We start from the raw sequence: 27,999 nt of genomic DNA on the forward strand, positions 1-27,999 counted from the left end.
TCAAATTTTTGCTGAAGTAGAAGGTTGGGTAATAAAGCCCCCTCCTTCCAATCGCGTTCGCCTCTGGCAGCCCTCAGAAACCGATCAACGATTACAATCGTCGTTTGTCATCTCACGCGGCGGGGATCATTTTTCAGCTTCCCTCACTAACTGCCGGCAGTGGATTTCCTGGGGGAATCCTGAGTCTGAGTCGAGATCAGCCAAGGTCTGCAGACAGCAACAGGGGGGCGGGGGGGGGGCGGGAGCGGACGAAGTCTGCGTTAGTAGAAACGCAGCGCTTTTGCCTCCGCCGCCCGGGAACCCAGAAGTTTAGGTAAGGCAATTGCGCAACCACGCCAGAGCTGAGGGAGCCCAGCCTGGCCTCGCCACTGAGAAGGGGGCGGAGCTGCGGTGGGGATCCCGGCGCCTTCCGAGCATCAGCAGTGGCGGCGCGACTCTCCTCCAGCGAGCCCTCCGCACTTTCCTTCCATGCTGCTCACCAGCATCGCCGACCGCAGCTTCCCTCTGGCGAAGGGCAGGGCGAGGGCGACCGCGCTGACGTCGCTCTTCTCCATTGGCCCTGGCCGGCAGCACATGCCCAAGACAGCTAAGATAAAGGCACCCGGCCCACACCTCGCTTCTCCGTCTCTGCTTTGGAGCTTTTTTCTGTCAGCCTCCTTAGCTCGGCTCTTCTCTTCCCCGGCGGCTCGACTCTTAGCATCTCCGGTTCGGCGCAATGGCTAACATGAACATTTTCATAGGCACATGGAGGCTGGACTACAATCAAAATTTTGACATGCTTTTGGCGGAATTAGGTAAGAAAGGAAGGGAATTGGGAGTGCTGTCAAAAAAAAAAAATGTAAGGGAATTATGATAAAAACAGAAAAATTAAGCCTTCTTCTCACAAAGGGGAATTACAGAGCTCGGATTCCTCTTCGGCTAAACATTAAAAGAAGGATGTGGATAGTATGGCTGAAAAATAGGGCAATCAATAATAATAATAATAATAATAATAATAATAATAATAATAATAATAACAGCAACAACAACAACAACAACAACAACTTCAGGATTCAGACTGACAGGCGTTTGGTCCACAGCACGCCTGACATAATAGTTGAAAAGAAAAAAGTATGGTTCATTGACATTGCAATACCTGGTGATGCATGGATTGAAAATAAGCAGCAAGAAAAAATCACAAAGTACCAGGACTTGCAAATTGAAGTTGAGCGACTGTGGAAAAAGAAATCGTGTGTTGTCCCGATTGTAATTGGAGCCCTTGGAGCAATACCCAAAGGGCTACCCCACTATTTAGAAATTCTAAATTTACCGCACTTGAACATTTTGACTCTACAAAAAACCACTTTACTCGGAACAGCTTACATCCTCCAACGATACCTTAACAGTTCCTAGGTCCTTGGTTAGGACTCGAGCTGCTGAGCTATTAACCAGCCTCAAAGGCTGTGAATCTCACTAAAGATTAACTGATCATCATCATCATCACATTTTCTTATGTATATGTTCCATTCTTGTACTCGTGTGTGTGTGTGTGTCTGTGTGTCTGTGTGTAAATTCAAAGATGCAGATGGTAATTCCCAGTGAATGTGGATCTCCTAAGTGCAATTGACCGAAAAATGTAGGATTGCTGTTAAAAACTATGTAATTCATCCTACCCTGTGTCCATCCCCCCCTTTTTTTAGGAGAAGGGTGGCTTTGTCTGTTTAAAATGGCTGCTTTGTATTAAAATGAAATATTGATTGTAGCTCAAAGTGTCTGGTGTATGTGTAGTATGCTTGTATCTCTTTCTCTGTGTCTCTGTGTGTGTCTATGTGTAGTCTGTTTTGTATGCATGCAATACTTGCATTCTGTTCAGTTGCTATGCAAAATGTGCTTTTCAGCATGCAGCCCTATTTCACCAAAACGTGCATATGGCTTTGTCATCTAGGTTGCAGTGATGGATGATGATGATGATGAAAAAGTTTTATTTTTTTTCCTTTTGGTAGTCTATAAAGATTTGGAAATATGGAATTATGAGCTTTGTGTCTCTTTTTTCAGCTCTTAAAAATGCTCTCTCCAAGCTCTGCAAAGGCATTCTCAAATAGCTTTTATAACAAGCATATAAACAGACATTGTTTCAATGGAGCCGATGAGCAAACTAAGATTGCAGCTGGGCTGCATATGAAAAGTGTGTAAGAGAGAGAGAAGGAAAACAGGACTGAATGAGTTGTCCATGTGGGGATGATGGGTTTAAATGAATACAGTTGCTCTTTTCTTGAACTTCCCCCAGGGAAGAAGAGTACTTCTTTTTTTAAAGAAATGGATTTCTGTGATATATGCTTCGCTATGTTTCTTGTATTTTACCTGACTTTGCTCAGGTCTATATTAACAGAATGTATGGTTCTAATATTTAGGAGTTTCAAATAGTTTGATTCAGCATTAGAAATGTTGCAAGATGAGCAAATTTCCTGTACCTTCATGCCGAGGAACACAAAACCGAATCTAGCAATGACAGAGTTTAGTCATCATTTTCAGTGACTCCTGCTGAAATAGAAGCTAGAAAAGTACCGAATGAACATCCTATGAATGAACTATTTTATTTGAATTTTTCTTCCCTCCCTCTCCCGTCCTTCTGGATCAATTCCACTGAAATATAGAGTTCAGTGATGATTATTTAATACATTTGGTTCCTGTAGCCAAAATATTGCACAGCGAGCTGAGTTCTGGGGCCCATTTAAATTAAAATATACTACATTTTCATTGGTCTGTACACCATATATAAATGTAGTTCCTTAACTAGGAACACCACACTACATGCAATACAAAAAGTCTGTTCCTAATCAATATTCCTGCCTTAAGACTAGACATAGGAAAATCCAGAACTCACTCAGGAAATATAAGCCAATCTGAAAGGTGGCAATTTTGTGGTCTCCAAATCTGTTGAACCCAAACTCCTGGAATGACACAAACTTCATGTTTATGGGAGTCAATTCAAAGTAATTACTCTGTATTGATTTTTTCTATGCCTTACCAGAAGTTGCTGTAATAGTGAGAGGAACAGTGAGAAGAAATATACTGACACACTGTAGAATGATTTTGTTCCAATCCTACTGAAGACTTGTGAATATGCTTGTCTCCTACAAGGATTTGAATTCTGAATAGAACTCATTTTAGGTTAGGTTGAGTTTTACAAAGTTTTGCAAGAGTGATGTGTAATTAAAATTTAATGAGAAGGGCCGGTAAGATCATTGACTGGGAAACTCCCTCTCATGCTAGATAATTTAAAAAGATCATTAATCTTGTGTGAAAGTGTCTATATAATGACTGTGCTTTGCTGAACCTATTTAAAAGTAAATTCTCTCTTCTTTTGGCAGGGATAGGTGCAATAGTTAGAGGGTTGAGAAATATGGCCAGGGAAGATACTATCATCAGCAGGAATGACAATACTTTCACAATCAAAACTAAAAGCACTTTCAAGAACTCAGAATTCAGCTTCAAGTTAGGTGAAAAGTTTGATGAAAACACGATAGATGGTCGAAAAACTCAGGTAAATGAGACTGTAACCCAGGGAACACACCAAGTATATGACATGTTAAACTGATTTTTAACTATTGCGTTCAATGACTCCTGAAGTCGAATAATGTCATTACCTCCACAAAAATACAGATTCTGCTGTTTTAACTCAAATATCTCAGCAGTAGCAGTCCCAAACTAGATTCTTGACTTACAAACTAGTCCATTATTCCCAGAATATGCCCAAACTACTCCTAATTTAAGAACTTTGTGCTATGCTGTTTTGATCTGAGAGTGCTGGTGAGTTTTGTAATATGAAGAAACTAATTTAAGAACTTAAGCTCAGTCCGCATCAGTAGTGGGATTCAAATTTTTTTACTACCGGTTCTGTGGCCGTGGCTTGGTGGCCGTGGCTTGGTGGGTGTGGCAGGGGAAGGATACTGTAAAATCTCCATTCCCACCCCACTCCAGGGGAAGGTTACTGCAAAATCCCCATTTCTTCCTGATCAGCTGGGACTCAGGAGGCAGAGAATAGATGGGGGCAGGGCCAGTCAGAGGTGGTATTTACCGGTTCTCCGAACTACTCAAAACTTCCGTTACTGGTTCTCCAGAACTGATCAGAACCTGCTGAATACCACCTCTGGTCCCCATGCTTAAGAATGCCCACTGAATACCAGCAGAATCATTTGCACTGCAAACAGCATTGATTACCAGTTCTCCAGGTGCCAGAAAAGTGCATTTATGCTCAAGTATAATTTTTTATGGATCAGTATGATGTTGTTTAGTTTCAGTTCTTAGATTAAAACTCATTTGTCCCAGTTGTTTTAACAAATCTACCTTCTTCCAAAATCCAGTTTTTTAGTCTTTTGCTCCTGAAAAATGGTAAGTGTGGCTCTGGCCTATAAAACAATGCCACAATTGCCATGAACAGTTAAATCTATATGGCTGTGATGGCAAACCTATGGCACACCTGCCACCTGTGGCACGCAGAGCCATATCTGTGGGCACGCAACCGTTGCCCTAGCTCAGCTTCTGTGCGTATGTGCGTGCCGGCCAGCTGATTTCTGGGCCTTCCGGGCCCATAAGTGGGAAAAAGGGCTGTTTCCGGCCTCCGGAGGGTCTCCGGGGAGGGGGGGGAGGCTGTTTAATTTAATTTAATTTATCGCATTTCTATGCCGCCCATCTCCCAAGGGACTCTGGGCGGCTTACAGCAAAAATAATGCGAACAATGTTTTTGCCCTCCCCAAGCTTCAAGAAAGCCTCTGGAGCCTGGGGAGGGTGAAAAATGGGCCTACAGGGCTCACTGTGCCATCATGTACCAAAAGTGGAGGAAGTGCAGGGTGGTCATGCATGCATGTGCAGGGGACGGGGCACATTGAATTATGGGTGTGGGCACGTGCATGCGACCTCCCACGCTTCCCTCGCTTTTGGCATGCGACTGCAAAAAGGTTAGCCGTCACTGCTATATGGGAAAACACTGGAATAAAGAGCTTCTCTGGACAGTGTATTCAGTTGTCAGGCACCCCCACATTGTAAAATGCATTTTTCTATTCATCAGTGATCACACCTAGAGGAGTTTTGCCACTGTTCTTGTGTATACAACCACACAGATATGTGTATCCCTTCCCTGTCATTTTGTGCTCATTTTAATTGTTACAGCCAACTTCTGGTGGCTGTGCTGAACTAACTCTTTGAGCTGAATCTAAGCCGGATGCAAGAGCTGGTGCATTTGCAAAATAGGGGATAAAACTCATAACATTATCCTCAATTTACATATGTCTGCAAAGGCAATTACCACAAATAAATAAACAAAAATCTTAGAAATAAAGCTCAAACTCAAGAATGTGTAATAGAGAACAGTTTTGTAGACTGAACTTTACAAATATTATCTTTACCTGGATCCACTGTATAAACCAGGAGAGCTGATCAGCTTGAGGGTAATTTGTATGTGGTGTTTATGTTTCTGGGTAATTGTCTCTAAGTAAGCCTTACCAAGTGGTACTTTTATTACAGTGTCAGGCATGTAGATAACCACAAAGTTGGGGATGTCTGTTCTAATATATATTTTTCTGTCATTTTTTTATACACACAGAGGAAAAATCATGAATGAGCAGGAAACCATCACCACAATTTATCCCAGGTTCTTGGGAAGGACTTGATAGTGTCAAATCCAGTGTAACATCAACTATAATAATAACAGTTGACAACATTAAGCACACTAAAGTAAAAACAGAGGTTAGAAGGGAATAAGAAGGTCTTAAAATCCAAGCTTAGTGGAGGAAATGCCATCAAGGAAATGAACACAGCTGGAATAGTAGACTGGACTCAAGCAGAACTGAAAGCCCTAGATAGGAAGACCAGAAAAATCATGACAATGAATCATGCTCATCACCCACACAGTGAACATGCTGGGCATGGAATGTTGCAAGTACTTCAGACAGCTGAAGAAGAAGAGAAAAGGGCATTGAAAGAATATTTGAAGGATGGTAAAGAAGATGCACTGAAACTTGTGTATCATGAAGGCTTACTGAATACCTCAGATAGCAAAGCAGCCTACAAAAAACACCAAATGAAGAATAGAAAAAAGACACAGCAAGGCAAAATATCATATGTCCACTAAACCCCCCCACACAGAGAAACCCTAGCTGCATGCTGTGTACGTCACCAGAAGCCCCCAACAAGCAAAGTCAATGGGGAAGCTAGCAGGAGGTCCAAATGATTATCATGGGCTAATGGGGTGCTGCAATTGTCATAATTGGAAGCTGGTTGCCAAGTGCCCAAACCACAATCATATGACTGCAGGGACTCTGTGATGGCTGCAGTCACAAGGATCTATCATAAGTTTCCTTATTCAGCACCATGATAACTTCATAATTAATATCCACATGTTAAGCATTGGTTGCTTAACAACAGCAACTGAAAGTGCCAGAACTGCCACACACATGTGATATCGTGCTTTACAGCTACATTGCTTAGTGACACAGTTTTGTATTTCAGTTGCTATTGTTAACCAAAGACTACCTGTATAATCAAGAATAATATAAGAATTTTTAATTCAGAGTGAAATCAATCATCTAATCTAATATGAGCAGGTCATATAGGACAAGTTGAAAACATACGAGCAAAATATCTCATCTACAGATTTGCAGCTCTATTATATATTAAATAAGCAATACCTTATATTAAGATCAGAGGAAACAATTTCACATAATTTAAAGCAATTTTCCATTGGTTTATAATTACTATTTTTAAAAAAAATAATTATTGGAGTAGGAACCACAGTATCACTAGAGCCTGCCAACCATCATGGAACTTCAGAAGCAGCAATCCCAGCAGGATAAAATGGAGTATTATGTGAGAGTTTCAGATTAGCCACAAAAAGCACAGATTTACTCATTGTTTTAAACAACAACACAACAACAAAAAGCCAAATGTTTTTCTGTTGAAAAAATGGAAATAAAAGTTCAGCAGTGGGAACTGTAGAAAACTGAGAGTAGATATATGATAATGATGAAAGATAACTATACTATGAGTCAAAGGAACACATTTTGGGGTGCTGTTAAGATTAGGAATGGGGACAACATAGTCAGGTCCATCATGGGGCAATGAACTGAGACATTTTCTTTAGGATGAAAGGCTCTCCATATATCTATTAAATTTAGTTCCTCTGCCATATTAAAAAACGTTTTGGGTAATATATTCCTTTTCTTCTTATTATCTTTACTGCTGGCGTAATCCTTTTTAGTATCTATTATCCCATTATAATCTCCCACGATACAAATATTTCTGTGGCCTATCATAATTATTTTTTCTTGTATTTTTTTATAATAATCCCCCTGGTTTTTATTAGGCGCATAATAACTACTAACAAAAATGATAAAAATTCTCTCATTATTTCCAACATTAACGTTCTTCCTTTAGAATCCACATAGATTTGTTTAGTTATTATCCGTCCCTTAACATATATCGCCACCCCTTTCTTTTTCTTTTCAGATAAAGCTGTATATAGCTTCCCCAACTTGCTATATTCCAAATACCTTTCATCTTGTTTCCGAATATGCCTCTTGGAGGCATATTATATCTACTTTTTGCTTAGCTAACTTTGTAAATATCTGTCTTCTTTTTGTTGTTGCATTTAATCCATTTATGTTTATCGATATAAGCTTCCAATCTTCCATTCTTTAGTCTTTCTGTCTGGTAGTAATATCTGTTTGCCCTTGTAATCCTTTGGGTTCTTGTTTTACTACCTTTTATATCTTAATTCTCTTTTTCTTCCTTGTTCTTCTTTTCTAGGGCTCCCTCTTTGGCATCTCGTTGGTGTGGCAATTCTTCTTCCTGGCTTATGGTCTCCACTTCCTCCTTGCTGCACTGCTCCTCTTTGTTTCCTGTCAGTTGATCCAAAAAATTTTGTGCCGTCACTAAACTATCTATTTTCAATTTCTTGCCTTGCCATGTGACAGGTATCCCTTCTGGAAGTATCCATCTAAACATGATATTTCGTTTGTTCAGTTGTATTGCCAGAAAATGATAATCTTTACGCTGCTCTCTTACTCTACTGGGAACTTGCTTCAAAGTGATGATTTCTTTACCCTTATATATCATAGATTCTTCTCTGGTTATATTGTATACTATATCATAGATCCTTTTTCTAACAAATCTGATATGGACCTCTCTGGGCAATTTATGGCGTCTGGCATAGTTTGTCTGAATTTGGTATACCTCATCTATTTCTGGAACAATTTTTGTTTATCTCTCTGTAAGGATTCTGCAATAATCTCCGCCATTATTTGTTCAAGATTTTTTGCCTCAATCACGTTTTGGAATCTCAGGTAAAACGATTCCCTGTCCATTTCCAGCTGGATCATTGAATCTTCAAGGTCTTTGTTTAGGGCCATCATCTTTTGATCTACCTGATCTAATTTTCTTTCAGTTTGCTCCGCCTTGGCCTCTACAATTTTTATTTTTTGTTCATTCTGCTGGATTGCTTCTTGGATTGCATTCATTTTACTGTCTAAATTCTGGATATCAACTTTCATTTCACTGTGATTACTAAACATCGTTTCCTGCATTTTAACCATTGTCTCTTGTATTAGCATTAAGGCAGCTTGCATTGTTTGCATGGTTGGAGCTGTAGTAGACTTTTCCATTTTTGAAGGCCCCTCAGTCGATCGTTGATTTGAAGGAGACACCATTGTTGTCATTGGATTCAATGCTGTTTTCTTCCCTGCCTTTAAGGTTGTAGTAGTGACACTAGTCATTTCTTTCAATATTCTACTTTGCGCTCCCAAAATCTTATAAATATTTTTTCACACTATAATATGGAAAAAATATTTTTCCACACTATCATCAACCATCTTCGAGACCGCCTTCTGCCGCATAGCTCCCAGTGACTGGTAAGATCCCACAGAGTTCGTCTCCTCTGGGTCCCGTCAGCTAAACAATGCCGGCTGGCGGGCCTGCAGGGGAGGGCTTCTCTGTGGCTGCCCCAGCTGTCTGGAACCAGTTACCTCCTGAGGTCCGGACCATCCCCACCCTATTGGCCTTCCGAAAAGCGGTGAAGACCTGGCTTTTCCGGCAGGCCTGGGGCCATTGATCTCGCTCTTGTGATCTGACAAGATCCGGCCATGAATGGTGTGAATGACTTTTTAATGTTTTTAATTTTTAAATTTTTTTTATAATGATTTTTTAAAATGTATTGTGAGCCGCCCTGAGTCTTCGGAGAGGGACGGCATAAAAATTGAATTAATTAAATTAAATTAATTAAATTAAATTAAATTAACTTGCCTTTTTTCTTCTTCTTCTTATTTCCCGCAGTTGTTTTTAGTATCACTATGAGGAAGTGCAAATATAGTAAATAACAAATAGCAAATATCAATCGACTACATAGTCTATATTAATATATTCTATACTAATTAATCAAATTAATCAAAATATCAGTCCTCACTTCTTCTCCGCCTTTCAGTCCTGTTCCTATCACCTTCTGTCACTTTACGCTATCGGCTCTCTCACCTTCTTTGCCTTCAATTTTCTTTTAATTCTCAGTTCTCACCAACTTTTAATAATCGTGCCTTCACTTCATGAATTCCACTCTTTCTCCTTGTTGCCGTCTTAACAGTTGAGTATATTATGCTGAGTCATTCTCCATCCGCCAAGTCGCCGCTCACTCTCTCGCTGGAAATCTTCTAACCAGAAAAGACCGGACCCAGTTTTTCAAAACAATCTTTAATCTTGCGATGTTCCAAATAATCACTTAAAATGACACCATCTGCTTCGAAAATATTCTCTTCCCTGTACTCACTGGCTCATCGCAGCCTCAGCCGTCAGACACATTCGCGTTGTATCGACAAGGGTGTCCATTCATGCAGCGAGTGATCGCCCTTCACTTCACCACACTCTGGACTCCCCCTCTAGTCCGCAATGCCCTCCAGGCTTTTTGCATCCCAAAGAGTCCCCAAAACACAAAAAATCCAGGGTTGAAGAATAGAGACCGTTCTCCTTCCTCCGCCACGCTGCGAATTACCAACCGGAAGTTTGCTTCTGGTTTTGATTGTGTACCACACTCAAGACAAATTGAAAATCAACACATGAAGGAAGGAGCACACTACTAAAATTCTGTCTTCCTTTACAGACCCTCATCACTTTAGATGATAACAATGTATTGACCCAGGTCCAGCAGTGGGATGGCAAAGAATGCACAATAACAAGGAAGGTGGACGATGGGAAACTGATAGTTGTAAGTAGAATTTTTTCTGTCTCTTATGCTAAATTTGTACACTATAAATGAAATGTAACTTACCTCAAATACCATAAATATCCACCTACCTTATCCTGCTTCCCAACAATCGGTTTGTAAAAAGAGAATGAATATAACTGTCAGGTATGCTTCCTTCAATATCCAGGAAAGGAAAACCCAAACTCAATCATTTTGAAGAGATTAGTACTTTTACTGAATATGAAATGATCGCAACCCAGGTAAAGCTGGAAGTGAGCAAAACATGCGAAATAGCATCTACTAAGCTTCTCCCCCCCCCACCGTGTCCATTGACCATCAGCCAATCCAAAGGTCTCCCAAAGGTCAGGTGGCATCACGTCTGGCAACGTCATTCATCAGGAATGTAGGGCAGTTGGTCAGCCAGCCCCTTTTGAAGATTCACTTTCGTTTCTTGGGAAGACACGTCCTACAATGGATAAAACACCTCCTGCACCTTCCCCCCCCCTTTCGCCCCCCTTATCTAATCCCTCCCCCGTTTCTTATGGCAGCTGAAGCAGGCAAAGCTGAGGCTGACATTAACTTTTTATTTTCCAGGAATATGCCTTCAATGGTGTCAAATGTACTCGTGTTTATAAAAAAGTATGAAGAGCTTGATGTCTATGTTAGAGAGAGGCAGATCATTCTCGAAAGAGGACTAGTCCATATTTTTTTTCTTTTTTCTTCTTCTTACTAAACTAGATTTAAAAAAAAAAAACTCTATCATGTGCAAGAAACAGTGTTGTATGCAATTTAAAGTCCTTGATGACAATGATTAAATTTTAAAAATTCTAAGAGATTGTAACTGTGTTATTCTTTGTGAAATATTCCCCTCGCCCTTTTAAGAAAGTTTAGGAAATTGAAATTAGATAAATAAAATAGTAGGAAAAGTGTTAAAATATATTCAAAAATGAATGCTGGGCACAGATATAATGTGAATTTATGCATTATTCCCTGAAAGCAGACCTCATTAGTAATATTAATACACTGCACTAAGTAATTACATAGCTTGTTTCTATTTGTAATATGATGCTGAAACTTGCCATTGTGAGTTATTCAATAAATCATGATTAAATGAGGCTGTGATTTAGAACAGGGGTGTCAAACTCATGGTCCACAGGCCATCTGCGACATGTGCTGCCATGCCCACTCCCAGTTTATAGAAGGGGATAAAAGCCATGATACGTCACATGATGATGTGATGCCGTCAGTTTGACACCCCTGATTTAGAATAATGTGTTCATCTACTTATTCTGTTTAAAAATACAACACCAAAATCCCTTCCCTGTATGCAATTGAGCTGAAAAACAGTTTGAACTGCTGGACTCTGGAAATACAATCAGCCATCACTGGAACAGCAGTTAAACACACACAAATAGTCAGAAAAAATGGACAAGTAGTTATGACTGGCATACTGTAGGGTAGTTTTTCTCCAACCTAGAACCAGTTGCAGAGTTGCAGATCTACCATATTGGAATTGCACCAGATCAGAGGACCACTCCAACACAGCAAACACTGTGCCTCCAACATTTGCCTTGCTGCCAGCTTTACTAAACACTTGTGTGATGCTCAGTGCTGTCTTTCTTTGAACACAGAGACAATTTATTTATAAATAATGCTGCATTTCAAGGGGAAACACACCAAGGTTTGCAGAGCTTGGGGAAGGTAATCAATTTCCAATGAGGGCAATTCTTGCCTTACACAACTACACAAGGCCACTGATATCTCTGGATCAAATAGCTGAAAGTCTGCTGAGTGAAAGTCAGTAATTTTAGGCTTTCATTCAGTTCTTTTTCACACAATGGTTCCAGGGGTGATATTCACTTACTTTCGCTACTGGTTTGCAAATGTGAGTCCGTGCGCCACCTCTGCGCATGCGCAGAGCCTTCCATGCATGCGCAGAGCGTCAAAAACAGGACTTGATAATGTCCGGGTGGGTGGGCGGAGCCTCCCGCAGCAGCCATTACTGATTTGCCTGAACTGGATAGAACCGGCTGAATCCCACCACTGAACTGTTCTAAGAAGCTGTGGGAAGAAAGCATTTTTTTTGTTATCCAGCTTTGTTCTTGATTATGATGCAAAAACTGGTAGGATGTTTTCTTGTTTTCACACCTGCTACAGCTTTAAGTGCTAGAACCTCAGGCAGTTGCCATGAAGAAGTGACTCCAGGAAAGCCACAAATCTTTCTTTGATAGTTTAACCATGCTCCTGGAATCTTATCATTTCTAAAGCTGCTCAGAACAGATGGCTGAAGCAGATTGCTTAGATTAAACATACACCAGTGGATTCCAACTGTTTTGATCTATTTATTAAAGTCCTATCTTTGGAATAAAAAAAATTATTCTTGAAACATGGAGGGATTTAAATACTCTCCCCAGATGTTTTCTTTGTGTTTATTTAAATTTTTCCAGTGCAATAAACATTTTTAACCATTGTTTTAGAACTAAGAACCAGTGATCATGTTATCTACCCCTGTTTTGAAATGGATCATTTGTACATTTCAATGCCACATTTTCTTTACTCAGAGCAATTTACAGCATTTGATCTGCTGATATGGTTTATAATGGCTTTAGATGAGAAAGGATTAACCTGAATCTTATTCTATCCATCTTCAGTAAAGTAAATTCACCTGAAGTCAACAGGGCTTACTTGTAAATAATTATACCTCCATCCAATCCAAAGTTCATGCAGCACACAACATTTGCTAGATCATATTTAGTAAGGATATCCAGATCTTCAGATTTTACTCCCAAGTGATGCTTAGGAACATGTAATCCTGAACATAGCATTTATCTGCAACTCTTTAAAATAGCTGCATCTTTTCCCAAAATCACATAGATGTTTATGCATATGGCAAACAATCTTTTTGGAAGTGAATCCAAAGTATTGCATATTATTCATTTCGAACAAAAGGCCATTATATCATTCAGATTGAATTGCCATCTCTTAGCTAATGTAAAAACTATTAAGAACTGTTTTAGGTGGCAATTAGCATATAGAAGAAATTCTCTTTTATTTCTTAAAATTCTTTATTTCAATTTAAAGTGAACTGGGATTAATATTTTCTGTGATACTCAGAAATCAGAATTACGCTCCCCACCCCCACCCCCGAAATGTCAGTTCTATTTTTCATTTGACAAAGAAACAGATTAATTTTCATTTTAGACAGTTCTGAGTATTGCATATTGAATCAACATAAATAGTAATTCAAACAACTATAGTTAAAATAGGTCAAAGCAAGCTGTGTTCATTACAGGTAGAAGGTTGGCATTATTTTTCACCAAGCAATGACTTTGAATTGAAGATATTGGCTATTTGGCACCAGTCCCCTTCTTCTTAAGTAATCCTTGAAGTAATCCATGAAGTATTTTTTATTCCTCTTTAGAAGAATTAACAATTACCAATTAATGTGTTGTCTCTTACATCACATTACATACATTGCACACATCCTGCTTTGGTGAGTGTGAGAGTCCAGTTCTTCAAACAAATCTCATCTTGAGATCTGGATCAATTAGAATAGCAGATGATCAGAAGTATTTGACAAAGAGCTTCGTGGGGAAACATGAAACTCTTCCCACCCACCCCCTATTTCCCTCCCTCCCTCCCTCTTGAATGATTCATAGTGCAAGTATCTGCCCATTACTGCACATGCCAGCTGTTGTCTGGGCTGCTTTTGAAGATGGCTTTGCTTCTCTTTTAGAAGACAACAAAAAGACCACAACTCTCTTGCAAGAGCAGTAAACCATTTTTCAAAAGTAACTCAAAGAAGGACTGACAAGTGGTGCAGTTCCATACCATGAACTTTTGAGATGTTGTTTTGCTACCAGCTATTCAAGGTGACCCAGGTATCTGATAGGCTTCTCTGCCCCTGTTGAGACCCAGGCTGGAGAGGTAGCAGATGGGGTAGGGGAATCCTGATTGATGTCTAGCTGTCTTTCAAACCATCACAAAACACAGTAGAGATGTTACTGGAGACATTTATAAAAGGGAAGGGGCAATCTGGACATGACAACATAGAATAACAGAGATGGAAGGGACCTTGGTGGTCTTCTAGTCCAACCCCCTGCTCAAGCAGAAGGCAGTATAACATTCTGGACAAATGGCTGTCCAGTTTCTTCTTGAAAACCTCTAGTGATGGAGCAGTTACAACTTCTGGAGGCAAGGCATCCCACTGATTAATTGTGCTCACTGTCAGGACATTTCCCCTTAGTTTTAGGTTGGATCTCTCTTTAATGATCTACCTTGTATTACTTCTAGTCCTGCCCACAGGTACTTTGGAGAATAAGACAATTTCTTCTTTGCTGTGACAGCCTCTCAAATACTGGAAAACTGCTATCATATGACCCCTAGTCTGTCACTGCGTTTTTGTATTTACCAGCTGAGCTCATTATTTCTGGACTGTCAGACTTTCCGTAGCTTGCCAAAATTTCTTATCAGTGACTGATACTACGTGTATTCGCATTCCTTTCTTTCCACTTCACTTTATTTTTTCTTTGTTCTCTTGCCAAGAGAAGTCCGGCTACTGAGAAGTAGCCGATAGGAACTTTGCAAAAATGTAACAATTAAATATTTAGATAGTTAGATGTTTTATTTTCTTTACAATAAATATGAGTTTATTAGAAGATGTATTCCGGTTTTATTTTATCAAAAGTATACACAAGGAAATGCCACGATCCAGGCAATTACCCCAGGAAGGTAACGGGGCTAATTGCTTCTGACATAGTCCTTCTCTTCATTAGACTAGACATATCCAGTTTTCTTAATCATTCATCATATGATTTAGCCTCCAGATCCCTTATCGTTGCTCTTCTCTGTATTCTTTCTAGAATCTTAGTATTTTTTTTTTATTGTGGGGACCAGAAATGGATGTGGTATTCCAAGTATCATGGTCACAGAACTTGACACTTTCTGTAGCTAAAAGATGAGAATCGGAAAAGCAACAGAATTAGAATAAATTCGTATATGTTTAATTTTTTTCTTGGCTCATAGAGTATTTTAACTGATAGCTGTTTATCTGAACCCTCAATCTTGTTTCAGCACATTGATCAATATCTGTCTGTCTATCACCTGCTTCTATAAATGAAATACCATTTCTTCCAGAACTCCAAAATTGTGAGAATAATCTTTCATGGCTAGAAAACCTGAAAAAAGAGCCTAGGATGTTTTTTTTTAGAAAAATATGGTGCCAGAGGCTAAACAATCTTTATACATTGTTAAATCCTCTTAAACAATATATTCAGATGCATAGAAAGAAGGAACGGGAAGATTTTCTCTCTTCCAGTTCATATTTACACAGAGACTCAATATTTCTAGCAGATTCCTCATATAAAAGCTAAACTTTCCGGTATGATAGTAGACTAATGCGGCAGAGTAAATGTTTATTCTCAGCTAATGGATTGATCTGCTAATTTTACACACAGGACTTATGTTAGAATATAATATAGTTAAAGTGCCAAAAACTTAAATTGTAGTTAACCACAGTACTTCCTGTAAGATTTATTTATACTGACAAGAATTGCAACTCTTGCACTTCTTAAAGTTACTTTAGGGTGGCCCTCTCTCTATCACATTCTAGGTAGATTGGACTACAATGCCTATCAATACCCACCGTGGTACTTTTTTAAAAAACCTCAAATATCTTTATTCCAAGCAGTTCTGTAGCCTATAGACAATTATAGTCTGTTCCTTCTGCTTCACTCTAGGAGATCTTTTGAAGAATAGAGACTGACAGAGAGGATGAGGGGAAATAGCTTTGTAATCAACAGACAAAATAATAAATAATGGCATAACAATGAAACTGAAGTCTCAATTGGAGAAAGAAAAAAATTGAGATTTTGTGAAACGTAAGATCAACAAAGCAGAGTTAAACATGTACATGTCCTGGTGATTTAATGTTCTGCCTTTGCTTCCTAGCTTGTCATGAGTTCAGAATAGTTATATTCTTGCAAAAGTTTCATTACCAAACTAGTTAACATCATCAGTGCTAATAAACAACGGATTTGGTCTCAGCCACCAAAACCATTCCCACCAACTCTGACTGACCAAGGCACTAGTGTATAAAACGAGGGCAAACCCCAGTCCCTACTAGAACTGAAGACGTTACCTAATTTGTAATGATATGTCTGCAAGAAAACAACCAAGTTCAGAGAGCACCAAAGACCCCACAGTTCAATCCTAAAATATAAATATTCTGTTCTATAGGTATCAAAATAGTTAAAAATAAGCAACCTTTTTTTCATTATTATCATTAACAGTAATGTCTTTTTCAAATTGTTAACTAAATTCTGGAGACAGATTTCAATGAAGATTCTCAATCATCCACAGCGTGATTATCCCAAAGATGCCTTTTCCAAAAGGCAACTGGATTTTCTTGATTTTTTCCTTTGAAAAAGTTGCACTTCTCATTCAAGAAGCATCTTCACTTCTGGAGAAAGATAAAAAAGGTCTCCCTATCCTTTTAAAAATTGTGAATTAGAGAAAGCTGGTGGTTTTTTCTAGGACCTTCAGAAAGGACAAATATTTTAGCTTACACATCCCATGAAAGTCTCATCCCACAGCTCCAATCTGAATTCAAAACTTCCATCAATATTGTTGTCTTTAAAATAATATATTAAGTAAATTGCAACACTTCTTTAGATGTATTACAATACGTGATTATATGCAATAATACAAATTCTGCAGCAAATTTAAATCCTATTTCACCTTGTAAACAAAGATAATTGCGTTAAAAGTGCTAAGTAATTCTTTGTTTTATCTTATTAAACCAACCATGGTTTATTAAATTAGTCACAGTTGGCTTGATTTACACATTGCATTGATCCATTTACCATTTTCAAACTAGAATGGACTGGTTCACACAACTCCCTATGTGGCATTCTTAAGAGGGAAAGGCAGAAATAGCTGCCAAGTGTCCCTCTGGTGCTCCCTTTTCTTTTTCCTTTATCCTACCATAGGCATTGAGGTATGTGCATGTGAGATAGGAACAACAAAGCAGAAGAGAAAAATTCAGTCTTATCTCACAAGAGAAATGCTATCATTCCTTTACTAGCTGTTTTCACACCAAAAATATAAACATATCAATCAAAACGAAAAGTTTCACTTGTGGTTGGGGCACCTGTTACAGAAATAGCAGCAAAGCTGAGGACTTTTGCCATCTTGCTGCAACTTCTACAGGAAATTAGGCTTATTTTGTTCTGCAAATGTTCCATTTCAAGAGGCAACTGGACTTTCTGAGTTTTCTTTGAAGACGTTTTGCTTCTCATCCAAAAAGCTTCTTCAGCTCTGACTGAATGGTGAGCTGAGGAAGCCTCTTGGATGAGAAAGGAAACATCTTCAAAGAAAAACCAGAAAGTCCAGATGCCTCTTGAAAAAGCACCTTTGAGACAACCATGACCTGGATGATTGAAAATGTGCCAAATGTTTTGTGTTCATACAACGAACTAACCCCAACCAAACCACACTACTGCAAAAACCAAACCACATTAGGATAATGTGTGTTTCATACTATTTTCTTCATACTTGTCTTTATTGAATTATGAGTCGGTCCCTGAAAACAGCAGATGCATACAGGAGATCCTTGACTTACGACTACAATTGAGCCCAGAATTTATGTTGTTAAGGGAGACATTTAAGTGAGTTTTGCCCCATTTTACGACCTCTCTAGTGACAATTGTTAAGGGAATCATTGAAGTTGTTAAGTTAGTGGCATAGTTTTGAATCTGGTTTCCCCATTGACTTTGCTTGTCAGAAGGTGGCAAAAACTATTCACAAGACTGCAGGACAACTGAAACTGTCATAAATATGAACCAGTTGCCAAGCATCCACATTTTGTTCACATGACCATCGGGATGCTGCAACGGTTGTAAATGTGAAAAATGGTCATAAATCACTTTTTTTCAGTGCGGTTGTAATTTCGAACAGTCACTAAAAGAATTGTTATAAGTCGAAGACTTCCTGCACTCCTTAAGTAACAGCAGGTGAAAATGCCCAATTACTTGCCAACTTCAAAGAAATGAATGGAAAGATAAAATGTACAGTCTGTGAAGAGAAATGTCCTTTTTCATGCCACATGATAGGAAATATGAGAGAAATGAAAGCATGTAGAATAGATGTGTGTGGTGTTTTCTAAAGAGTTACGGTACTTTGCAACATATATTTTTATTTATTTCTGTGTATCTCACCTTTATTCTTTTTACAAATAACTCAAAGTGGCGAGTAAACATATCCAACACATTTTCCTCCCCTTAATTTCCCCATAACAACAATCCTGTAAGGTGGGTTGGGCTGAGAAAGAGTCACTGGCCCAAGGTCACTCAGTTGGCTTTAATGGCTAATGTGGGACTTTAACTCACAGCCTCCTGGTTTCTAGCCTGGTACCTTATAACCACTAGACCAAAGTGGCTTTCCAGATATAAGCAGAATTAAAGATTCCTCTTTGAATCTTTAATGTGACTTCCTCATATTTGTAAGGCTTGTTAGATAGTTTGAAAGCTCTTCCAGTTTTTCTTACATAGATACACATACATATGCTAATACATGTTAAATTCATGCTAATTTCACATACAACTAAGGTAGTACTACAATTGTAGTACTTATTTCCCATGTGGTTGTCTTTTTTTACCACTAGATGGCTTATTGTAACTTCTAGTAGCCACTGTAGATTACCAATGAAATTATTTTAACAAAAACAATAGGATGTCACTATTTAAAAAATAATGTAGAATTTTACCAGAAACAGATGAGAAAGTACGAGTACAATTGAAAACCATGCTTTGAAACATGTCTGATCATGTTTATTCAAGTCCTCTTTAAATCTGTAGGGTTTATTACCTGGAACCTGGTATGTGGATTGAGACCATGGTGATTAGGGTTTTTGTCTCCTGGAGTTAAAAGACTTTTTGGAGGATTCTTTTTCCATTAGGTGTTTGAACTTGGTTTGGACACTTAGTACGAAATGTTGTATATCAAGCCAATTGGTGCCAATTGTTTTTGGAAATGGAAGTGGGCAAGAAGAAGTGGGCAAGAAGTGGTGACCCCGAGTGTGTAGATTACAGATTTTGTCCTTCACATTTCCAGTTAATATTAAAATTCATTATTTGAAATCCTGGAATCTGCTGTCATTTAATTTTTATAGTATTTGGCTACATCTGTATTTCTCAATCTTGGCATATTTAAGATGTGTTGACTTCAACTTCCAACATTCTCCAGCTTAGTATAAGAATTCTGAATTTGGGAGTTGAGAAATACTGGGCTACATTGTGGAAGAATTTTTTCAGTGAAAGGCATCTCATATCCTAGCTTTAGGTTTGTATTGCCACCCCTTCTTTAGAAAGCTGATTATTTCAAATTGAATCTCATATATCTGTGTGCATAATTTATCATTTAATGTTCAAATGAAAGGAATTGTCCTAGCATTATTGTTATTCTTACTGAAAATAACATTCCTAAATATCTATCTGATTTTGTAACATAGAACTGTTAACACTCACTGATTGCTTTTTATTTTCCTCCTATAATTAAATTATTATATTTCTTTTCTAGCTGATGGTGAGAGATTGGTTATGAAAGGAGCCAATTTAACAACTCAAGAGATGTTAAATGCATTCAACTCTAGATGTCAAAAGAAAGAACTTGCGGTAGCAGAATAGCCACCACCATAGACTACTTGAAACTGACGATAGAAGAGTTTGCATCAATATTATAAATGCATACCAATCTACATGAAACTACACTCAGAAAAATGGCAAGGACTTTCCTAATAACCGAAAGAATCTAAAGTGGATATATAGAGGAGGCAAGCTGATTCTGGTTTTAAAAAATACTTTTTGGACTTTTGATTAAAGATTAAACTCCTAACACCTTATCAGTGTTAGATTAACATCATTTTTATTAGTATAGAGGGAGTAGTGACTTCCCTTTACAAGGGAAGATTCTACAAGGGTTTAGAAGAATAAACTTAGGAATGGTTGGAATCAGAAATTTAGTCTGGAGAAAAGAAAGCTACAGTGGACTTGCTGTCTTCAAGTATCTGAAGGTTGTCGTGTAAATAGGCAAAATCATTCAGTTCTAGAAGACAAGAACCTGAGTTTAATTTAAAAGGAAACAGATTTAAATTGGACCTGAAACAAAAATTCCTAACAGGTAAGAGCGGTTAAAACAATGGAATAATTCACATAGGGAGGTCTCCACTTTTCTATACTTAAACAGTGTCTAGGTGGCCATCTGTCAAGGTTGTTGTGGATTTGCTTTGGGCAGGGATTGAACTAGATGAACCTCAACATCTCTTCCAACCCTTATATTTTATGATTCTTTGTATAATCTATATGTTATCCGTAACTGGGAGATACTTACACGATTTTTCTATTTTGAAGATGAGACCCTTCTCCCCAAGATTTGTAATTGATTCCATATGGACATTTCTGTCCATTGGAGTCAGAATTGTATTCAAATAGAGTGGAGTGGAGTGGAGTGGAGTGGAGTGGAGTGGAGTGGAGTGGAGTGGAGTGGAGTGGAGTAGAGTAGAGTAGAGTAGAGTAGAGTAGAGTAGAGTAGAGTAGAGTAGAGTAGAGTAGAGTAGAGTAGAGTAGAGTAGAGTAGAGTAGAGTAGAGAAGAGGAGAAGAGAAGAGAAGAGAAAAGAGAATAGAATAGAATAGAATAGAATAGAATAGAATAGAATAGAATAGAATAGAATAGAATAGAATATTTTTATTGGCCAGGTGTGATTGGACACACAAGGAATTTGTCTTGGTGCATATGCTCTCAGTATACATAAAAGGTACGTTCATCAAGAATCATAAGGTACAACACTTAATGATAGTCATAGGGTATAAATAAGCAATCAGGAAACAATATCAATATAAATCCTAAGGATACAAGCAACAAAGTTACAGTCATAAGTGGAAGGAGACGGGTGGTGGGAACGATGAGAAGATTAATAGTAGTGCAGACTTAGTAAATAGTTTGACAATGTTGAGGGAATTATTTGTTTAGCAGAGTGATGGCATTTGGGAAAAAAATGTTATAGTGTCTAGTTGTTCTGGTGTGCAGTACTCTATAGCGTCATTTTGAGGGTAGGAGTTGAAACACTTTATGTCCAGGATGTGAGGGGTCTCTAGATATTTTCACAGCCCTCTTTTTGACTCGTGCAGTATACAGGTCCTCAATGGAAGGCAGGTTGGTAGCAATTGTTTTTTATGCAGTTCTAATTATCCTCTGAAGTCTGTGTCTGTCTTGTGGATGTGGATTCATGTGGATGAACAAAATTGAAACACTCTATGTGGAACCTTCAATAAATATAAAACATCTTCTGTTTACTTGTAATCAGGAACAGGAGGAACATCTTATAGTCTAAGGTTACATTCATGGGACTGATCCCATAAAACAAAACAAAGTGAATGTGGCTAAGTTAACCTCCTGTTCTCCTGTTCTCTTCCTGTCTGCCTTGGCACTCTTTCCTCAAGGCCTTTCTGCACCAGGACTCTTGTTAGTTCAAAACCAGCTTCAGACCTCCGCAGTTTCATTAGTTGAGATTAAAGCCAATGTATTTCTACTTCAGTTGAAGCATATTTGAAACTACAGAATAATAGCACTCATATTTAGCTTTGAAATACTGTGTTCCTAGAAGTTATGAGCAATGTGAACATTTTATTTCCTCATTCCCCAAACCTGAAATTTAAACATACTAACAAATATTTAAAGAGAAGAGTGACTTGCCAATTTTGCAGCATCCTCCAAGGCTTTTTCCCCCCCCATATGACCCAATAAAAGCAGACTTTATGAAAAAGAGGATAAATGGAATACAAATAGTCCTCGACTTGTGACTGCAATTGGGACTGGAATTTTAGTCTTAAATCTTGACGGTCATAAGTAAAGGCACCCACATGACTGGACACAATTTTATGACTCATTTGGCAGCGGTTAAGAAAATTGTGTGATCCTAAGTCCAAATCCATTTTCTGAATGGGTATATTTTCCTGGGAACCAGCAAAAAAGGAATTAAAAAAAATAATAATCAAATATCATATGACTGCAGGACACTGGAACCAGTCATGGATGTGATTGCCAAGCACCCAAAATGCAGGGATGTGGGGATTGTGCGTAGCACAACATTTTGGCCTGAAGTGCTTTAGTGATCACAAAACATCCTTTCTGAGGTCATCTTAACTCCGAATGGTTATTAAATGACTAGTAAATTTAAAAAAAAAAACCTGTATGCAAGCAGTATCCTTTCCCTTGGATATGGAATGGGAATGAAGACAAGTTTCTTTAGTATGCAACAACCTAAATCCAATAAAAACAAAACAAAAACAAACCTGGGTGGACAAGTAATTTTTCAATCCTTATTCCTACCTTCAAATTAGAGTTACTGACCTTTGCTTGCTGCTTTAACAAGCCTCTACAGTTTTCCTGGCGAGATTTCAGAAGTGGTTTGGCATTGCCTGCTTCCTAAGGCTGAGGGAGAGTGACTGGCTCAAGGCCATCCAGTTGGCTTTGTACCTAAGGCAGGACTAGAATTCACAGTCTCCCAGTTTCAAGCTTGATGCCTTAACTACTACACCAAAACTGGCTTATCGATATATTATTCCAATCAGACATAAAAATATACCAACACACCAAGTTAATATAATAGCAATAATTTAGATGCAGGACATATGTACAGAACTATGAGGGACAACAATATTTCATAATTCCCAATGCAAAGATTAGTGATTTTATCCACTATTACACATAAAGGCTATGGAATTGCTTATAGATCTTTCTATGTCCTTGCAGGGTTTACATGATTTCACATAAGCAAAAAGTAAAGCGTCTTCTTTTTTTAATAGTTTAAGATACATAGGAGATTATTATTTGGTTTTACAATATAAAATGTTACCTACTTATAGACAGATATAGACAGGCAGACAAAACAAACATCCTAAATTGGTCAAAAACAAAACAATACTTCCAAACTAAAAAAGCTCATTTAAAAAAAAATAAAAAATGAATAAGTATAGTGGTGCTCTGTTTCATCATTTTTTCATCAGTCAGTCTGTTGATTAAATTGCATCATTGGGATTACTAAATAATAATAAAAAAAAACCCTGGTAACCCCAGTGCATTAGTAAGTATTTTAGGAAAAGAGAAATAGTAACTTTAAAAAAAATCTGGTGGGTTTTAAACCATTAATACTCTATATGATAAGCAATAATTATAATGAATGCCCTGTTGCAGGGCTACTGGTCAAGGTTGCTTTAAAAAAAAAATTAGAGATAGTCCTCGGTTTACATCTATTCATTCAGAGATTGTTCAAAGTTTTGCCAGCTATAAAAAAAAAACAATGAAGTTCCGACTGGTCCCCAAAGTTCTAACTATCCCAGCATCCCCACAGTCATGTGACTGTGAGCCAAGCATTTGGATTCCTGGCAGGTGATTATGACATCACAGCAAGCCATGTCACATGATTGCCATTGGCAACCTTTCTAGACAACTTCCTACAAGTGAAGTCAATGGGAAGCTGACAGGGAAGGTTGTATGTTGCCCTTGTAAATCACTTCCATCACTTTTTCTCCCAAGGAGTCTTCTGCAAAGTATCTAGCAGCCCCTTCTAGCTGCACACCATGGTGTGTCCCCATCCACAGGTCACCCCTGCCTCCTCTGCTGCCCCTCTACCGCCTCTCTCAGAGTTTCTTCAGCCTCCATCAGCCCTCTTGCCCTTCCTAGTACTTGTCTGTGGCACACCCTTCTCCTACAGCACCCATGCAAAACCCACCTGGTTCCCTTACCTGGGATTTCTGCCTCTTCCCAACCCATGTGCTGTGGAGTTACAGCTGGGATTGCCATTGCTAAGTGATGCGGTCATCTGATATCATGCTTTACAACTGCATCACTTAGCGATAGCAATCTCGGTCCTTATTGCTGTCGTCATAACTTGTGGACTACCTATAGACACCACGTTACCCATAGACTCAATCGATGAGGTATTCCTGCCCCTGCAAAGTAGCCAGTCAAGGTACCTTAGAAGAAAGAAATGTACTGCAGGCAAAATGAACATCACTTTAGGTAACAGAAGTAGGAAAACAACACTTTGAATAGCACTTCGGGAGTGGGAAAATGCTGCTCTCACTGGTTGAAGGGAATTTAGAGGCGATGCTGTTCATTCCTACAATACCAAAAATGGCCATTGGCCTGTAACTAGTTATGGGGCAACCTGATAACGTGGATGCATAAATAAGCCATAGTGGTCTCTTCATTAGGGTTCATTAAAAAATGAAACAGTGGCATGTGATACAAGTTCATACAAACACTGAAGTTGAGAAAGAAATGGATGGGTTGGACAGGATGTGGTGGACTATTCAGGTAAAAATATTATTTCTTGCACTTTATGTAATGGGGTGATTTCACATCTGCCTTATTGATTATTCTTTCATATTAGTTGAAGAGCAATTATTGCTGTAGTTCTAATGACAAGTGGCAAAAGTGTTGTAATGTACTGGCAGCTATAACACAGGTGCACAACTAGCATCATCAAGTTTCCTTTCTAAATATTGGTCATCTGCACCACCGGACATGAACCTTTAATCTGTAATTTAAAAAACACAGACATCAAAAAATGAAATCCTTAATCAGCAAATTAAAAACTGATTCACCAGTCAAATATGATATTAAGCTATTATGTTTAGCATACATTTGTGAATCTAAAGCATAGTTTTCCAATGTCACCACTGTTTGACACATTAGCCTAGGATGGTGAAAACAAAACAACAACAACAACAAAAAACAACCCACTGCTGGCCAGTGTCTTAGTTTCTCTAATTAATCCTGAATCAAATGCACAAAGTATAGTCTGTCCTCCAAAGACAGCAAGCCATTGTAATTAGAATTTATTATGAGTTATTTTTCCAATAGCAATATCCAATATCTGAATTATGTCTCAACTTGTTTGTTTTCAGATATCAGAACAAAGATTCCATAATCTCCATATGATGAAATGTTGGAAACCGAAAGTAGAATTAGACTGCATTCTCTCTGATCCACCAAGATCAGTAACAACCACCATTGCATAGTATCTGCTAAGTTCAACCTGGATAGATGGTCCAAAGGACATCATGGCTAAGGATATCAAAAACTAGCTTATTTTCCGCTCCTAAGGCATCCTCAAACTGACTATGAATGTTTTCATCCTACTGCTGGACCTGATGTATAATTGGAAAGAATCTAAAGAAACAATGGAATTGGGACACCACTACAAGTTCCAATGACTTTCTGAACAAAGATTTTGTACTGCTTTACAGTTTCAGTCTATTTTTTCTATATATTCGCAAAGGTACACATTTCATTATATATTATATTCTATAATATTATATACCAATTATATACCATATTATATACCTTCTCGTCTGCATTTATGGAAACCACAAGATTTATGGTTTACTACCAAAATAGTAGGCCTTCAACTAGCTAAATTCATGCCATTGGAATGCAATAGTGATTATAAATTCTGGGATTAATATTATACAAAGGAAGGCACAATATTATTTTAAGATATTGCCTAAATAATAATTATTAAGCCATTATTCATTATGCCCATATTAATTTATGCTAAAAAAAACTTATGCAATTCCTGGTACTGGTTCATACAAACTATTTGCGTGTTTATTTCTCTTATCCCAAAGAAGGAAGGAAGAAGCAAAAAAAAAAAAAAAAGAACTTGTAGTTTTGCATAACATGAAGTAACTCTTTTATTTAATAGGAAATGAGTGTATACCTTTTTACATACTTGTGAATACATTCAAAGCTAATTGTACAGGTACCTGATGCAATTCTGCTTAGCTTCACTTGCTGCTTCCTGTTTGTTAGGAAGCTTATGATCCACTTGCAAGTGTGTTCAGCTACCTGTATCTGGTTTAGCTTAGTTAGAAGTGTGTCTGGAATGATGGTATTGAATGCTGAACTAAAGTCTACAAAGAGGACCCTTGCATAGGTCTTTGGCGACTCAAGATGTTATAGGATGTAGTGCAGTCATATTAACAGCATCATCTGTGGATCTATTTGCTCGGTATGCAAATTGCAAGGGGTCTAACAGCGGATCCGTGATGGTTTTCAAGTGGGACAGCACTAGCCTTTTAAAGGTTTTCATGACTACAGATGTTAGAGCAACTGGTCTGTAGTTTTCAGTTCCTTGATGGTGGGCTTCTTTGGCACAGGGATGATAGTAGAGCATTTGAAGCAAGAAGAAACATAGCACATCTCTAGTGATTTATTGAAAATACGGGTGAAGATGAGAGCCAAGGTCAGCACAGACTTTTAAGCAAGGAGGAGTTATCTTGTCTGGGCTTGGAGCTTTTCCTGGCTTTTGTCTGTGAAATAGGTCTTGCACTTTCTTTTCTGTGATCACTGGGGTTGTGAACCCAATGGGATGGAGTCAGTTGTAGGAGGCTTGGCTATTGTTAGGGTTGCTTTGAAAAAATATGTCTTTAATTCACTAGTTCATCACAAATGCAATCTTACAGAAAAAGTATTTTTGTCTCCTAAAAACGTAGGACCAATAGGACATTATGGAGATCCACCACAGTTACTTGTTTTGGGATTATAGGCCAAATATTACTGATTTATACATATCATAATTTAGGGAAGGGCAGGGCAGATATAATTGCTTGTGAGTTTAATTTTTTTCTCACAGTGTCTCAATAAAAAACGTATCTACTGATCTTCAATCTTTTCATATACTCCTCTGATATGAATCATCTCACACCCACACTCAACTATATAGGTAATCATTGTAAAAACTCTGAGGGTGGGGAATCCACCGCAGTAATTCCTTTTTTGTACTTTGCATTGTTTTGTATGCTGACATATTGTATATTATTGGAAAATTTATGCTCTACTGGTTGATGAAATTGATCCCCAAATTATAGGAATAAGCAGAGCATAAAAGTTAAATTTCACTAGCACTGATTGTGTTTCTTCCCTTTATATGTTCAAAACCACCCGATGCTATTCAAAGATGCTGAATATGACCCAGATTTCATTTTAAGAATAAAGAGGACACACAAAGAAATGCTATGGAAGCTCTCTATGGTTGGTAGCACTGAAAAGTGATGGTGTTCAAGAAAAATTTTAAAACCTGGTTGCTCAATAGATTGATAATACCTGCCTCTGTGCTACCAACCTTAGACAGGTTCCTCTCCCTCCTCTCCCTCCCTCCTTTTAGGGTACTCCCCCCCCCATGTTTTTGTGGTATTCTTGTTTTTTAAACTGTAAACTCCCAGGAGTCTTTAGGAGTTAGATGACCACTAAATTGTTCAAGCAAAATCCAAGGCAGCACGCCCTAAAATCCAGCTGTTAAGAACCAATTCAGAAGGGGCAACTAACTTCCACAGGTCATGTTGCTCTGGTTAGCATGTGAGGAAGAAAGGTATCCTAATGGATGGTTGTGTCAGCCAACTTAATTAACAGTCAACCCCACACGAGGGATGGCAAATACAAATGAAATACAATATTGCCCTGCGTCAGGCAAAGCTATTTTCATTCATTAATCTTTTATTAGCCTAAGATGATAAAAGCCCCACCAAGCCATAACAATAATGGATCTAGGAGTTACTCCCAAGGTAACTGGGTAATCTGGTTCCTCAGGAGAGCAACCCCCGTCTCCAGGACAAGATGACAGTATTTTCGATATCTCCATCTTGTATTAACTAAGCCTCTTTCAGAAGCTCACGTCCCATCCTTAACACTGCTGAAGGATTCCTGAACTACAGGTACTGTACAGGTACAGGAACTA

The 27,999-nt window shown here is 38.3% G+C and overlaps 1 protein-coding gene and 1 long non-coding RNA gene across 6 annotated transcripts; one reads left to right on the plus strand and one right to left on the minus strand.

The window, feature by feature from the left end:
- The first annotated feature begins 163 nt into the window (after positions 1-163).
- On the plus strand, positions 164-26,932 carry LOC117657057 (fatty acid-binding protein 5-like). Of its 4 annotated transcripts, none has more exons than XR_015733404.1 (5): positions 164-794; positions 3,351-3,523; positions 10,118-10,222; positions 19,778-20,377; positions 25,169-26,932. XR_015733404.1 is itself a non-coding variant. In XM_087890733.1 (4 exons), the coding sequence occupies exons 1-4, from the start codon at positions 716-718 to the stop codon at positions 19,799-19,801; spliced, it is 381 nt and encodes a 126-aa protein (XP_087746859.1). In that variant the 5' UTR covers positions 164-715; the 3' UTR covers positions 19,802-21,546. The 4 variants fall into 4 exon arrangements, 2 of the variants coding, with proteins under 2 accessions (XP_087746859.1, XP_060537904.1); XR_015733405.1 differs by having other exon boundaries at positions 19,778-20,030; XM_087890733.1 differs by lacking the exon at positions 25,169-26,932 and having other exon boundaries at positions 19,778-21,546.
- Positions 14,812-23,743, minus strand: LOC132709119 (uncharacterized). 2 transcript variants are annotated; one of them, XR_009620148.2, is made up of 3 exons: positions 23,117-23,743; positions 22,608-22,733; positions 14,812-15,151 (listed from the first exon to the last, which is right to left on the minus strand). It is a non-coding gene; the product is annotated as an uncharacterized LOC132709119 (long non-coding RNA). The 2 variants fall into 2 exon arrangements; XR_015733406.1 differs by lacking the exon at positions 14,812-15,151 and adding an exon at positions 20,213-20,302.
- Positions 26,933-27,999: the final 1,067 nt, after the last annotated feature.

The sequence above is a fragment of the Pantherophis guttatus genome, chromosome 3 (genome assembly GCF_059756535.1).
Source record: "Pantherophis guttatus breed Tessera chromosome 3, ASM5975653v1, whole genome shotgun sequence".
NCBI lineage: Eukaryota > Metazoa > Chordata > Lepidosauria > Squamata > Colubridae > Pantherophis > Pantherophis guttatus.

Coding starts and splice junctions, on each gene's coding strand:
- LOC117657057 (XM_060681921.2), top strand. CDS start 716: ATGGCTAACATGAACATTTTCATAGGCACATGGAGGCTGGACTACAAT. Junction 3,524..10,117: donor TAGATGGTCGAAAAACTCAG/GTAAATGAGACT, acceptor CTTCCTTTACAG/ACCCTCATCACTTTAGATGA. Junction 10,223..10,795: donor ACGATGGGAAACTGATAGTT/GTAAGTAGAATT, acceptor TTTATTTTCCAG/GAATATGCCTTCAATGGTGT.